This window comes from Macaca nemestrina, chromosome 3, assembly GCF_043159975.1.
Source record: "Macaca nemestrina isolate mMacNem1 chromosome 3, mMacNem.hap1, whole genome shotgun sequence".
NCBI classification, from domain to species: Eukaryota; Metazoa; Chordata; class Mammalia; order Primates; family Cercopithecidae; genus Macaca; species Macaca nemestrina.
In genome coordinates this window covers 139,726,265-139,742,046 of record NC_092127.1, presented here as the reverse complement: position 1 = coordinate 139,742,046, position 15,782 = coordinate 139,726,265, and the positions used below count along the sequence as shown (strand labels likewise).

The window sequence follows — 15,782 nt, the reverse complement described above, 5'->3', positions numbered from 1 at the left end:
GATATTCAACTTTCTGAGGATGATATTTAATGCTGACACTCCTGTCTCCCAAAGAGCTCATGCTGGCCCCAAACAAGGGGCTCCAAAGGGTTATGGAAAACGACCTAGAGAGTTAGATATGCTGACAACGAAGGATATCCAGGACTTCTTGTGGACTGAAAAAAGGAAAATGCACAAGATGAACAGCATGATCTCATTTGTGTAAAAGCAAAACAAGAAAGCACCTACATAACTGTGAGAAAGCTGTTTTTATCTGTCCAGTATGTCTCTCTCCCAAGCCCTATCTCCTTTCTGATCCTGTCTTCTTGCCTATGGGGAACCTTGTATGTTTTGGAGTGAACTGACCCCATCTTCCCCCCAGGCTGAGCGTGTGACTGAGTCCTGGCCAATCAGTGAAATCCTGACTGTTTGGTGAGACGTGTCAGGAATGCCTTGTTCCTTCCCCTGAGGTTGCTAGGCTGGTGATGCTGACGGAGCCAGGCTGCTGTCGTGATGAAAATGCTTGAATGTGAAGCAAGCAGAAGCAAGCAGGATCAAGAACCAGAGAAAGACAGGGCTCTTTGAACTCCTGGAGCCAGCTGCTCTTAATTACCTAATTCACCATATTACCTTTTCAGTGTGTGTTGGAGGGTGAGGGACAGTCTTAACTGGATTTAAGCTGGATTTCTGCAATTCTCTGTGGAAAATTTTCTGACACAAAAATACTAGGAGAGCGATGCGATGTGACTGGCTTTGTGAATGGATGGAAGGAGCCAAGAGCCAAGGAATGCAGGCAGCTTCCAGAAGCTGGAGAAGGCATGCACTCTCCCTAAAGGTTCCAGGAAGGAATGCAGCCCTGCGGACCCATACTGGACTCCTACCTACAGAACTGTAAGCCACCAAAAGCAACTTCCTAACACAGAAAGATGTCAAAAGTTTCTAGGAGGATCCCACAGTGTTATCTCTGTGAAATGGAAATGGGAGTGGGAGATGAAAGGGAAGTATTTTATAACATTTTAAACAAAAAATATATATTATGTTCATTAGTTTGAAAAACTAATTTTAAACATGTTTAAGAACAGAACCTGACAAAAATCTAAGAATCACAGGTATTGTAACCCACCCAGGAGACTCCAAATAGGGCTGCTTTACACGTCTAACAGGGCAGCATCGATCTGGCCTCTGAGGAATTCAGCATCCGAATTGTCTTATTTAACACAAGGAGTCAGCCCCTGAGCCAGCACACCCCACTGCACACCACATACCCAGTTAAACCAGGATCCCACCGGAAGGCTTTCCCCTACCATCCCCTGCAAGAGCCAGGACAGGACTCTCAGACAGGTTCTTAGAACTGATTTTGGAGACAGGGCTGGGGAGGCACTGAAGAGAAGCCAGAAGAGTAATTGGCCTGGGATTACAATTTAGCATACTTCTCAATAGAAAACCAACAAATCGCCAACAAATTGCTATGCTAATGAAGAATTGCCCTGCTCTGCAATAAGCATTTATCATGAGAGAAAGGACAACCCATTCATGCCACTCTGTAGAACTAGCTGCCATTCGGGACGTCTCCTGCTGAATTTTAAAAGGCTTCATGTAGGGAAAAGGGGAAAGCATGAGATGAGAGTTGGCTGCTGTGGCCATGTTTCTCTCCAGTCCTTCTCTTATCCAGTGCTTAAGATAAAATGCCAGGGAGCAAGTTGGTCTAGCGTGCCCGCCAATTGTGACTTTCTACTAATGAATGCCCAGTGCAGAGGCTACACGCAGTCGAGTCATCAAGAGGTTCAAGAAGTTTTTTAAAAAGAAAAATATCTGCACTCCCCCCAACTTCCATAACTGACAAATAAGCAAATGATGGTTCTCACATTGAACACACACCTTTTCTAAATTCTCCTCACTTTACTTGGACAAGAAAAGTAAGTCTGACACATTCTGACAAGCTTAGGGAAAAGACAGTCCACTTGGCTACATACAGAATTCTTTGATCTGTCTCAAAGTGATGTCTCAGAGGGAAATGCCCAGAGGACAATGCCAACAGAACAATATGGCCCAAACCACTTCACTGCTGTTTCACCTGCCATTCATCAGGTGTGATGGGGGAGAGAGCAATAGCCAGTATCTGTTCCATGCACATTTCTCCTTCAAACTAACAGGAAATTTATATTTTGATTTTCTTTATCCCCCTTCTTTTCCACCTTCCTCTTCTTAGTCCAAAAAGGATATGACATACAAAAAATTAGCCGGGCGTGGTGGTGGGCACCTGTAGTCCCAGCTACTCAGGAGGTTGAGGCAGGAGAATTGCTTGAACCCGGGAGGCAGAGGCTGCAGTGAGCCGAGATCGCCCCACGGCACTCCAGCCTGGGCAACAGGGCAAGACTCCTCCAAAAAAAAAAAAAAAAAAAAAAAGATATGGCTAGAGGAGTGAAGAAAAATACCAAGGCAGAGGCCTAGTCCAAAGTAAAATGTTTAAGGGATCTTAACGATATTGTAATGATCGGTTGCTTGACTGTGTGACAGAAATACTAATAGTAATCTGAGTAACATGACAAAACATACAATGCATTTACCTAAATACAGCTCTCAATCTTTATAACTTGTGACATGTATAAGGCAGATATTTTGCCTTGCTTTACTGATGACAAAAAAGAGAATAAACATGTCATTCTTATTTCACTGAAGCATGTCTCTCCGACAGTCACCTGTCAATATCTAAGGATCAAACTTCTTGCTGTGTGGGTGATGAATAACTTACCAACACAAAGGATGTTGAAACAGAATCCTTGAGAAGTAGACTTGTTGACCAGCTGGTCAGGGAGGCTGTCAAATCCCACATGGCCAGACAAAGACAAGTTTCGAAGCTCTTCATTCTGGAATTTCAGGGGAGAAAGATTTGAATGTCCATGAACCATGCCACCTGGATATCACACATCACAAACATTACATTCTCTCCTCTTCTTCCCTTGACATACATGGAAATAGACCCCCACAGCCGCCTTGGCTTCTACACAGCTGAGGGCACTAACAACTCCAAAGCCATGCTCTTTCCACAAAATCACAGTTTCCCAAAGCAGACCATCTCCCTGGGTATCTCACTCCTTGTTACAAGTGTACTGGTCCAGGGAAATTTGAGCTTCTAGAGGTGACTATTTCAGATATGCATTAAGTGACCAAAAAAACACAAAAGCCTCCAGCCATTTTGATCACTTTCATTATCCAAGAAAAGCTTTCAATTTACTGTCAACTCACAGTGAAAACATATCTAACACTCTTCCAGATACCAAAGAATTTGAAAAGCTCACGGTGGAGGATACATACTCCTTACAATGATGACAATGCTCTACCCACCATAAATGCAACATATTTAAAACTTCTCAGCACATGAGCTGGTTTCCTCTACTCCATTAGTTTCACAGGTTTCTTGAGTTAGCAGAGATTCTGTAACTGCTGGACTTTTGCAGAGTTTACCAATGGAGACTGGGGTAAGGTAGTTATCATACATTTAAAAATCACACAGGATATGGCTGGAAGCTAAAATAAAATTGTTGGGTGATTTATGCTGTTATATCAAATGGTACTGGCTGCCCCCACAACTTTGAATGTGTCCCGTGGGTGCTAGAGATAATCTGTGAAACCCTTTTTTCGCAAGATGCAGAGATCAGCTACAGTCCCTCAGTTATAATATCATGGTTATGGTTTGCAATTTCAGAAATTAGATACTGAAAGTCTTCTCCTTGGAGACACGACTCCTGGTATTCTGGCTGTGTTGTCAATGAACTTTATACTCAAAATACTGGAGTCCAGGTGAGAAAATGATCCTCAAAGCTCCATTTTTATTTTTATTATTTATTTGTTTTTGTATTTATTTATTTATTTATTTTGAGATGGAGTCTCACTCTGTCGCCAGGCTGGAGTGTAGTGGCACGATCTCAGTTCACTGCAACCTCTGCCTCCTAGGTTCAAGCAATTCTAGTGCCTCAGCCTCCCGAGTAGCTGGGATTACAGGCACGTACCACCATGCCCAGCTAATTTTTGTATTTTTAGTAGAGACGGGGTTTCATCATGTTGGCCAGGCTGGTATCAAACTCCTGACCTGGTGATCCGCCCGCCTCGGCCTCCCAAAGTGCTGGGATTACAGGCGTGAGCCACCACGCTCAGCCATTTTTATTTTTTTAGAGACAGGGTTGCACTGTCACTCAGGCTGGAGTGCAGTAGTGTGATGATAGCTCACTGCAGCCTCAAACTCCTGGGCTCAAGTGATCCTCCAGCTTCAGCCTCCCAAGTAGCTATGACTACAGGCATGTGCCACCACTCCCAGCTTCAAAGTTCCAGTTTATTTAAAAAAAAGAAAAAAAAAAAAGAAGAAAGCCTTGCACACAGGATCACTTAGTCAACGTTTTCAAAGTACTGGTTTTCATCATCCTATTTTTATGTTACATAATCGTGAGGGTGAGGGTGATTTCTTTTAATAAGCAAGGACTAAGACCCCATTTCAAATGTTTGTGGTCACCATATAGGCACAGAAATGTGACTCCAGAAATGCAGTGATTTTAAAGGACTTCAATGGTTTTATTAACAATACAATGTCTAAAGTCCATATCAGCTCTAAAATTCTGATTCTGTGAAATAAGACTAAAAGCCACCACACTGCCTGAATACCATGGTGGCAGCTGCAGATTTGAGGTCAATGGGACAGACAACAGATGTCTAGTCTATGAATAGTTTCCTTGAAACCTGCCAACAGTGAATATGAGACTCAAGAGTAGGCACTTATCCTTGAACAGGATGGTATGGTAGGCAGCTCACCAAACAGCTTCGAAGGCAGGCCCCAGTGGGCAGCAGTCCTTGTAGCTGGGCAAGCCTTCCAACAATGGGTACTTCTTCCAGCCCCAATCCTTGTACCTGCCCCTTCCTCTTTAGATACCTCAAAGGTTCAGACAGCAGGTATTTTTAGTGTTTACCACATCCGCCAAGACTTGGGGGAGGAGGAGGGTTTGAAATGAGTCCTGGGTTATTTTTAGAATGCTTTCCACCGAGCTGTGCGGTAGCTATTGTGTATCAGGCTAGGAGAAGCCATGGCACCAGCCTTCATTTCTGCTGCATCACTGACTTCAACCATTCGTGAACGGTATGAAAGAGACAACGCAGGGCAGAACCATCATCCCACATTCCCTCTCTCCACCGCCACATAATTCTTTTAATTTCAGGGGGAGGGGAGAATGGTTTATTGCTCTGGATTCTGGATTGCTGGGTTTTTAGATACCAGATATCCACCTATGAACCAATCCTGGGAAAGAATCAGAGTTAGTAATTATAGCTCTCATCCTAGAACCCAAAGCTCAGCATCTCATATTCTCACCGTTTCCAAAACACGAGAAGCCACCCACACACCCACTAAGTATTTTTATACCCATTGAAAACCACATACAAAATGAAGGGTTATGAAACAGTTTGGTCTTGACATTTTTGAAATTTGAAGTTGTATCTTTAGAGTCTGTCTTCTAACACTGTAATATAGAATATGTAAATTTTATAATACAGTTTTTACATTTCTTAATTTGAGCCTACTTCTCTGCCCAGTATTAAAGGAAACCTGAGAGTCAATGCCCATCAGTATGTGATGGGGGAAAGGGAAAAAGAGGTTCCTCCTCTGATTTATGAACAGGCTTAAAAACTGGAGAGAACGGCACTGGAGGACTTGCACAGGGCAGCCCTGAGCACCTGACCCAGTGCCTCCAGCACAGCAGCTGAACCGGATCCCTCCAGTCCAGCATTTTATAGCTCTTCCCTTAGCTGCCACAAGCCAAGGATTGTGGGGTCTTTTTTGAGTCTCCAGGCCCAGTTTCAGGGAACTGCATATATTCCATGTTGTTAACACTAACGCATCGGGAAATGACTCTGAATTTATCTCTAATATTGAACTCTGCTTGGCGTCCAGTTCTGAATTTCTATCAGAGGAACACTTCTCTTTGGTTGTCCCATCTGTACTTCAGACTTGATGGTTATGACACTGAAATCATATTCCTCTATCCCAAACTCGCCCGTTCTCCAGAGTTCCCTATTGCTGTTAACAGTACTTAGCCATGCTTGAGACCACCTCCCCTCCCACCATCAACTCTGAAGTCTTATCAGTACTACATCCTCCACATTTCTATTCCTACTAATTCAACAGCCTCCCAACTGGCCTCCCTGACTTGATGTCACCCTCTCTAATACTTCCTCCCTCCACCTTGCCGTCAAGGGGATCTCGGTACTCAAGGTCCCCAATTCAAACTCCTTGGCCTGTCATTTCAGGGCCCCATGGGCTAACTCCAAATCTCCATTCCTACTGAATCTCCCACTTCTCCCCAGGGAGCACCTTACACTGCAGTTAAATTAAATGGCCCCTGTTCTTGGGACAAACCCAGGTTTCTTCCCATCAGAATTTAGTCACATTATTTCCTCTATGTGAAAGGGCCTTACAGCCAGTGTTTACATATCCAAATCTTCCAGATCCCAATAAAATTCTACCTCCATCATTGTCTTTATTATGAAATCTTGGGGAAATTTTCACTAAACATTCTTCTGACCACTAAAAGGAAAATACTGACTGAAAAGCAGCTCAAGCTATTTGGAATTCCATCATGATAATAACAGCTAACATTTATTGACCATTTCCAATGCTCCAGAAAAGCCCTAACTTCTCTAACTTCTCTCTCTTAACAATTCTATAAATTAGTTACATTATTACCCAAACTCAATTTACAGATGAGAAAACAGAGGCACTATTTAGTAACTTGCCCAAGGTTTCCCAACTAGTAAAGTCAAGGTGCTGAAATTGGAACCCAGGAAGTCAGGTTCCAGAGCTGTCGAACATTGTCATTGTTGTCTCATGATGATTTATTAAGTTCCCAAGTAGCCCCAGACAGTACAATGATTTCAGCTGTTATAAAAATCCAATATATTAAAATAGAAGGAAAAAAATACTCTCTGAAAACCATGATTCTTTGGCAACCATAAGAGATGGAAATTGAGAATTAAAACTGGCAAAGTAGCTCCAAGTATATTTTCACTGATCCTGGCAATGCCAAGACCAAACTTTGATTTTTGTAGTGATGGCATATGAAACCCATAATATAATGCTTAGTTTTAACCATTTCTGAAAAGATAGTGCCAACACAGAACCACTAAGTAAGACCTGAATTGATTTAGCCCTCCATTTGCTAATCTGCCTAGTGACGATTTGTAACTAGATAATTTCTACAGCCCACTCCATCTTGAAATGGATTATGACCAACCTTTATGGTATAAAATAAACTTGTTTTTCACTTGACAATTTCACTTTTCTCTTTTCAGAACATATCCTCTTAGATACAATTATTTATTTGTTTATTCAAAAATACCCACTGCTCAAAGCACTAAGAAAGCTAAAATATGTTATTTTTATTATTCATTGATCAACACTGCAGTTCCGACCCTTAAGAGGTTTTACAATGTAATAGTAGAGCTAGGACAGATGTAAATGTAGGACTATGAAGGATAAAAGCCATCAATACCATGGTCTCAACTATGGGAAGGCATGGAGAAGAAGTAGTTTTTGGCTAGGGAAATTAAGGGGATACCTTTTAAGAAGGCTAAAGTTCCCCAAATCTATCAGTGAAACAAAAGCCCAGCTTGCAAAACCCTTCTGGATAAATGTTATCTATGCCCAAAAGGTCACTTTCTTATGAATGTATACCTGAAGTGTATAATTGGTAGCTTTTCAGGAAATTCCCAGCTGACTTCATTATTGAGATAATTATAAAACAAATTATGTAATAATGTGTGCCACCACCTACATTCTGAGCACTGCTGTAAAATATGTTCCACAATTCCAAATCCTGCTTCAAAAGAGAAGGGCAGCAAAAGGCTTACAGTCAGACAGACATGGGTTTGAATCCCAGCTTTGCTTTCTACTTGCTTTAGTCTCTGTTCTGCCCTCAGTAAAAACAGGAAGAGGTGCTAGGCTCTCTCATACGTATCTCCTTGGCAGGGTTATTGGGAGGAGATAAGGAGGTACGGATGAGAGCGCCTAGCACTTAATAGGTCTTCTGAAACTTGGACTTCCTTTACCTACGTAAGTTGGGAGGAAGAGGCAACTATCATTTAAAAATCTGAAATTAATCAGAAGTTCTATTACTGCTGCTAGGCATTCCAGGAGAAGCTGCTGACCAGCAAAGCTCTCGGACATATGAAGAAGGTAAAATCACAATAAAACCAAAGTGAACAGAAAGAAATAAAAAAAGAGAATGACAATTCTAGCATGAAGAAAATCCATTCCTAAAGAGAAAACTCATTTACAAAGCTGGGGGAAAAGCCACAGAGTCACATTCCTGTTTGCAGAATCAGCAGTCAGCAGAAGCCACATCCTCCCCAGCTGGGAAAAATTCTGGATTCCCCATCACTTTTGCTTTTGCAGTTATGTGCCACTTCATGAGGAGGAAACATTCTGAGAAACATGCCAGTAGGTGATTTTGTTCTTGTGTGAACATCCTAGAGCAGCAGTCACCAACCTTTGTGGCACCAGGGACCAGTTTGTGGAAGACCATTTTTCCACAGACAAGGTTGGTTTGGGGATGAAACCGCCCTACCTCAGATCTTTAGGCATTAGATTCTCATAAGGAACGCACAACCTAGATCTCTACCATGCGCAGTTCACCACAGGGCTCAGGCTCCTATGACAATCTAATGCCTGAGCTGATCTGAAGGAGGCAGAACTCAGGCGGTAATACTGAAGGAGGCAGAACTCAGGCGGTAATACTGAGTAGCCCATCACTCGCCTCCTGCTGGGCAGCCCGGTTCCAGACAGGCCACGGACTGGTCTCAGTCGGCAGCCCGGGGGTTGGGGACTCCATCCTAGAGTGTACTTGTGAGAGGTGAAGCCAGCTGGACTTCCTGGGTCGAGTGGGGACTTGGAGAACTTTTCCCTCTTACAAGAGGATTGTAAAACACACCAATCAGTATTCTGTAGCTAGCAGGTGAATTGTAAAATGTACCAATCAGCGCTCTGTAAAAACACACCAGTCAGTGCTCTGTAGCTAACAAGAGGATTATAAAATGCATCAATCAGTGCTCTGTAAAAATGCACCAATCAGTGCTCTGTAACAAGAGGATTATAAAATGCACCAATCAGTGCTCTGTAAAAATGCACCAATCAGTGCTCTGTAGCAAGAGGATTGTAAAATGCACCAATCAGTGCTCTGTAAAATATATCAATCACGAGGAGTCTAAAAGTAGCCAATCACGGGGAGGGGTGAAAAAAGGGCACTCTGATACAACAGAAAGGGAACATGGTGGGGACAAATAAGGGAATAAAAGCTGGCCACCCAAGCCAGCAGCGGCAATCTGCTAAGGTTCCCTTCCATGCTGTGGAAGCTTTGTTCTTTTGCTCTTCACAATAAATCTTGCTGCTGCTCACTCTTTGGGTCTGTGCCGCCTTTAAGAGCTATAACACTCACCATGAAGGTCCGCGGCTTCATTCTTGAAGTCAGCGAGACCACAAACCCACTGCCAGGAACAAACTCCAGACACGCTTACACAAACCTAGATGGTATAGCCTACTACACACTTAGGATATATGGCATAGCCTATTGCTCCTTGGCTATAAACCTGAACAGAATATTACTGTACTGAATACTATAGGCAACTGTAACACAATGGTAAATATTTGTATATCTAAACATAGAAATGGTACAGTAAAAGTGCAGTTTTACAATCTTACGGAACCACAATTGTATATGCGGTCCATTGTTGACTAAGCATTTGTAAAGCAGTACATGACTATATTTTAATCCAGCCCTAGGTCTACTGAAATTAACAAGCTCGGTGTGCCCAGATGGATTTTATTCACCATACTCAAACTGAAGTGATATCCTTTTTGTTTACTTTTAAAACAGAAGTGTTTCGGTAGATGTGGTTAGGTAGCCCATAGCCTCTGATCCTTATCAGCAGGTGGAAGCAAAAGAGCATGTTACCAAGGTGATATTTGAATTGTTTAATCCAAACAAATTAAAATTACATTTCCATTTGAAAGCAATATTTAATTTTTACCTTTAAAATCAGGTATTACAATTTAAGTTTAGAAGTATTTTTCTCTTTAAAATTTATTTTTTTTTAATGTATTCAGGTGGAGAGCTGGAGATTTTTATTAATAAGACATGGTGATTACATTTTTCTCAACGCCTCAGATTATGGATAAATAAAGTATGCAGATCCAAGTCACTTAATCCTCGGGCTTATGTTTCCTCCTCTGTAAAGTGAGGAGATTTAACCAAATGACCTCTAAACAAAGTCTCTGGTACTTTGTTTTTTCTAATTCTAAGGCTTCTTGAATCTGGATGTTAGAGATGCATAAATCCAATTCTGTTATTTTGCTTAAGGAAAGCCAACACAGGGTGAAAAATTCCTGGTAGCATATTTGCTCTGGCCAGATCAAGATGGCTCAAGTTTTAATTGACCCATGAAAGGGAGTTTCTATCAATTATGCTGGGAAACTCCAAACCAAATGGAAATCTGTGTGCATAACCTCTGTGTTTTCCACCTCAACTTTTCATTTCTGCTTAACTACAATACATATGAATTAGCTAAGAAAGTTATGTACCTACTTTTTACAAATGCCCTCCTTAAAAGCAATTTCTTTTTGTTTGGCTATATCTCCAGTCATCCACAAGATTTTTGAAAAGTGGATTTATATCCTCAAAACAAAACCTAGAGCTGGGCACAATGGCTCACATCTGTAATCCCAGCTACTTGGGAGGCTGAGGCAGGAGGATCGCTTGAGCTCAGGAGTTAGAGGCTGCAATGAGCCAGGATTGTGCCACTGTACTCCAGCCTGGGTGACAGAGTGATATACTTTGTCTCAAAAATAAAAAACAAACAAAAAACCTAGGAAATAACTTCTCTGTATAAGTTAGTCATCTGTTCTCAAAAAGAAAAGTAAATCTTTATTCATGCTTTCATTCATCAGCAAGTATTTATTGAGTACCAATTAGAATACTGCGTTAAATGCTAAGGATACCATGATGAAAAAACAAAGCATCCCCAACTCACGGAGTAAACAGTGTAACGGGGCACACAGATGTCAATCAAACAGTCACAAATACATAACCATAAAGCTATCCAAAGGACAGGACGCTGTGTGCCTTATAACTCATGTGATTAACTACTCAATCTCTGAGTGAATTCACCAGCCTATAGTATGTAAAAATGTGTATTAGTCCAAAGCACTGTTGAATATTAATTTAATAGGTGGCCCCTGTGTACAGCTGATGTGCAGGTTTCCTATTTTCAGATGAAAACAAACAGTCTTCCTGAGCAGCACTGCCTGATGGGAGAAGGTAGAAATATCAGGACTCAGGTTTCAAGGGAACAGATGTCCAATTTTAAAGAGAGCTGAGATGAAATCATGGGGCAGCAGAGGGCAGAGGAGACATGTGCGGTACACTCCTTTCAGCTCTGTCTTTTCTCCTTACAGAATACCTAATTGGAAAAGAGAAGAGGTACATACCCCTTCATCTTAAGTCATGTCTTTTTCTGAGGTCCTATTTCAGTAGTACAGATGCCTCTGAGCCGAAGAGAGGTAAAGAAAAGAACACGCTGTCTCGCACACAAAATCTTTGATTGACCCCAGCCACTTCCCAGGATCTGAAGAATGGAGAAATTCTGGAGTCACGAACTGTCCGCAAAGTAAGTTTTACTCAAGTACCCTGATTAATCACTTCTGTAGATACACACTGCTACCTGACTGCATTCTAGAAAGTATTGAATTGGTTTCATATTCTCTTTTAAAGAAAAGAAGGTTAGTGGGAAGATGGGAAACGCCCTTAGTTCTCATGCAAAAGGGAAAACACTGGAATGCAAAGTTTCGACCCAAACCACAGCTATGAAGCCAGCATCAGGATGCTTTCAAAGCTAAGCATTGCCGGGGTAACTTTCATATTATAAAAGGTCTGGACCATCTCATTACCAATGAGAACTGCATTCTTTAAAGATGATTTGAACAACATTTGCTACTCTGCTTGTCATCTATACCATGAAATCCCAAGCCTAGAGCCAAGAAAACCCCCAAGGAAATTGTCTCACACAAGCAGCAGAACGGAGAGCGCCAGGCGGCAGTGGGGAACTTTTAAGTGAAAAACCATATGGTAATACAAGGAAAGAACAACTTCTCAGTGCAGCGCAGCTGGAAGATGAGACTAAGCAGGAGCATGCAGGGGCCAGCCCCGAGGTCACAAAGCCAGGTAGATGAGCTCGGAACGCCAAACCCAGGGAGCCACCCTGGAAAACATACCATATAACCAAAAAAGCACTTGATTAATACTGAATAATTGTCCCAATTCCAAGTGCTATCCCTAAGTAACTTTCTCCAAAAGACTCCCAGTAGACGAACACATTTTGCTCTTCCAGAGCCTTACAAAATTAATGCCGTGTGGGGGTTTTCTTTGGGGCTGGTAAGATTTTAGGAAAATATTACCTTTTGATTGTTTTGTTTCTGTGACATTTGAATTATTACAAAAGGAAAAAAAATTGTACTTTTGTAATAGAAAATATATAAGGTTTTTAAAATCCAGGAACATCAATAACAATAACACCAAATATCTTTTTCTGAGGAGGTAAACCCGCAGTATTTATTGTAGCTAATAGGTAGGTTAAGAGGGTAAAATAGGAGAACTTAATTTTTCTAATAGTAGAACTAAGTCATGTTGAAAGTGACAGGAGGAATCAGAAAAGTGGAAAAGTGTAGTGGAAGGTGCCAGACATGTTAAGTCAAGACGAGAGCACCTCTGTCATAGTTTAGCTGTGTGACCTAGGGTATTTAACTTTGCCTCAGTTTTGTCGGCTTTAAGATACATTCTCTCACAGGGCTGCTGTAGGAATTAATAAACAGATTTCTCTTTCATCAGCTCATTTTACACACTTTTCTTGGGTGACTCCATCCTTGCCCATGACTTTAGTACCCAAACATCAGCTAACAACTCCCTTGTCATGACCCACAGCCCTCTCCCCTCTGCTGGGCTTCCTGCTGTGCAGCACGGCCCAGGCATCTCTAAGTCAACATCTCGGTGGAACTCAGCCTGTCCCCATTCTCCATTCAAACAAGTCCTCCTATTTTTTTCATACCAAATAGCAGCAACGTCTACTTCAAGGTATCAGAAAGTCCCCCAGAATAACATGTATTAGCATGCATCTGATAAAATCTGCAGTTATAGATCTCCACCCTCTTGCAGGAAAAAAAAGTCCACTGGTTAATCAGCTTAAACCCTCCCTTATCCTCTGAATTGGACAGTGAAGACTTGAAGTCATCAGTACCACATTAGCTTTTCTCCTCTGTGCCCAGATGTATACCTCTAACATTTATTGTTAACATAACACCCACCACACCCTTTTTGGTCATATTTTTCCCACTCTGCCCTTTGGACATAACTACAACCACTCTACTACCAGTTGGTTTCCATCCCTAAGCCCTGAAATCCAATGACTGACTTTGATATTTCTCTCAACGCTGCCTTCATTCGACTTCACCAAAATTTGTATGTGCGTTGTTGGTTCAACAGAAGTCATACTCTCCAACCTTCTCATTTTCAGATAAGGAAACAGGTACAATGGCTACTTGACTGGTGTTCTTTATGCATGGGGCAGGTGGAGACAGAGTGAGGTGTGGGAGAACCCAGGACCCTGGTGCCTGGCCCACCTTCTTTCCATTACACTTAGGCCTGCTTTGCAGATAAGAGCTCACACTGATTGTGGATGAAGCCGAATCTAACAGGCCTGGACATACCATGCTGCATTCGTTCTTGTTCTTCCACCTGGACCTGCAGCCCCTTTTCTGTCTCTACATCCTACCTTCAGATAAAATGGTAACTGCCCACATTTCCTCTGAGATCTGGCGGGTTTGCCCGGGACTAGAGTTTCACCCTCATTCCATCAGAAATTAAATTTCTCATATGCCTGTTAGGAAAAACTCTGTTGAAAAGCTGTCCCCAGAAACAGGTATCTGAAGTGAACAGAGCCCCAGAGGCTGCTTACAACCCCGGATAGGGGGAGGAGGGGAATCACTAGCAAAACAGCATTTCAGCAAACCACCACCAAGTGTGAAAATACAAAAACTGTACAAAGCAAGAGCACTGTTTTCTTAGAGACAGAACATTTTTCTAAAAGTCTGTGTAAACTCTTGAGAAGTTAAATCTAACTGGATGCCAAGAATTAACAACAACAAAAAAGACATATTCTTGAGTTTCCAAAGACCACAGTCTCTCTATGAGCCCAAGTGACTAATGCCTGTAACAGCCGAACCTTACAAACTGCTGACCAGCAGAAAGTCTGTTTGGGAATGACAAGGTCCACGTGTGCATTCCAGGGACGCTTACAGATTCTGCAGTACTCCAAGGAAGACAGGGTGGGAGGGAAACAATGTGACAAACAGGCAAGAAGTACTTAGAAAGGCACGACCCGATTAGAAACAGATGCTGCAGCTGCTCTCTCGCACTGGCCCACATCGGAGATGATGAGAAGCCCTTCACCCAGCAGCCACCTAGGAACACTAATGAGCAAAGCAAACAGGGAAGTGGGGGAGAGGTCACAAACCATTTCAAAACCCTCTTGCTGTCCAAGGGGTCCCAAATAACCCGGTTCCATTTAAGACATATCATGTCTCTTGCAGAGTATAAAACCACCCACTTGTCTCACTGTTGTTTATTTGGGTCATTTTTGTCCCACCTGTCCTGTCTTTATCCTGTGGAATATCTTCAAAACAGTGACAAATAGGAGGTCAAAGAGAATTAAGAGGCTCAAAGCAGTTGGAAGTTTTTTTCTCAACTTTTTATGTCCTGTGCTACTCATATTCACACATCCATTCCTCAGTATTTCCTGTTTGAGAAATATTGTGGCTCAGTTCATCTATTTCTATTCACTGAATGCATTCATCAGCAAATAATGAAATATGGATGGGACGCTTCCTTCCCGATGCCACCATTATCACCGGATATAAATTAGCCACTTCCTTTCTGAAAGATACCATGTATTTCTGTGCCTTTCTGAAAAGGCAGGGGATTTTCAGTTACAGTAATGGCCATGTGATGGCAGTCTCTGTGGGAGAAGAAAAAAAAGAAAAAAAAAAAATCCAATACAGTTCCAAGCAAGTCATGAACAAAAGCACCAGGGCTGTTTCCCCCAGTCACAACCTGGCTGCTTTCTCCTCCCAAAGCATGTTCAGTTCTTAATCCAGGCTGACCTAGAACATGAGTCCAGTGACACATTTCCAGCACCTGAAAACTGAGGAATTATACCAAAAATGACCAAAACCATGATACATATTGAGGAAATAAACATACCAATTAACATCTGGTCTTGCTCTACAAATATTACTAAACAATTATGGCCAAAATCCTCAAGTCTTCCTAAGAGTTCTTTTTTTTTTTTTTTTTTTTTTCCTGAAACGGAGTATTGCTCTGTCGCCCAGGCTAGAGTGCAATAGCGCGATCTCGGCTCACTGCAACCTTCGCCTCCAGGGTTCAAGTGATTCTCCTGCCTCAGCCTCTGACTAACTGGGATTACAGGCACCTGCCACCACATCCAGCTAATTTTTATATTTTTAGTAGAGACAGGGTTTCACCATGTTGGCCAGGCTGGTTTTTAACTCTTGACCTTGTGATCTGCCTGCCTTGGCCTCCCAAAGTGCTGGGATTATGGGCATGAGCCACCGCGCCTGGCCTCTAAGAGTTCTACCGTGTCTTAATCTCAGCCCTGGATGAACACTATCAGGATTGAATAGAGGTTGTTTACATAAATGT

General features: G+C 42.1%; 1 protein-coding gene across 6 annotated transcripts in view; it reads right to left on the bottom strand.

The window, feature by feature from the left end:
- The window catches only part of SEPTIN11 (septin 11), a 126,053-nt gene that overhangs the window by 76,049 nt on the left and 34,222 nt on the right, over positions 1–15,782 (bottom strand). For all 6 annotated transcript variants that reach the window (XR_011621254.1, XM_024791399.2, XM_011733656.2 and 3 more), the window contains exon 2: positions 2,732–2,846. Coding sequence is in view for 5 of the 6 variants with exons in the window: in XM_024791399.2 (XP_024647167.1) it covers positions 2,732–2,846 (115 nt within the window). In the remaining variant the exon portion in view is untranslated. The remainder of the gene's footprint in view (positions 1–2,731; positions 2,847–15,782) is intronic.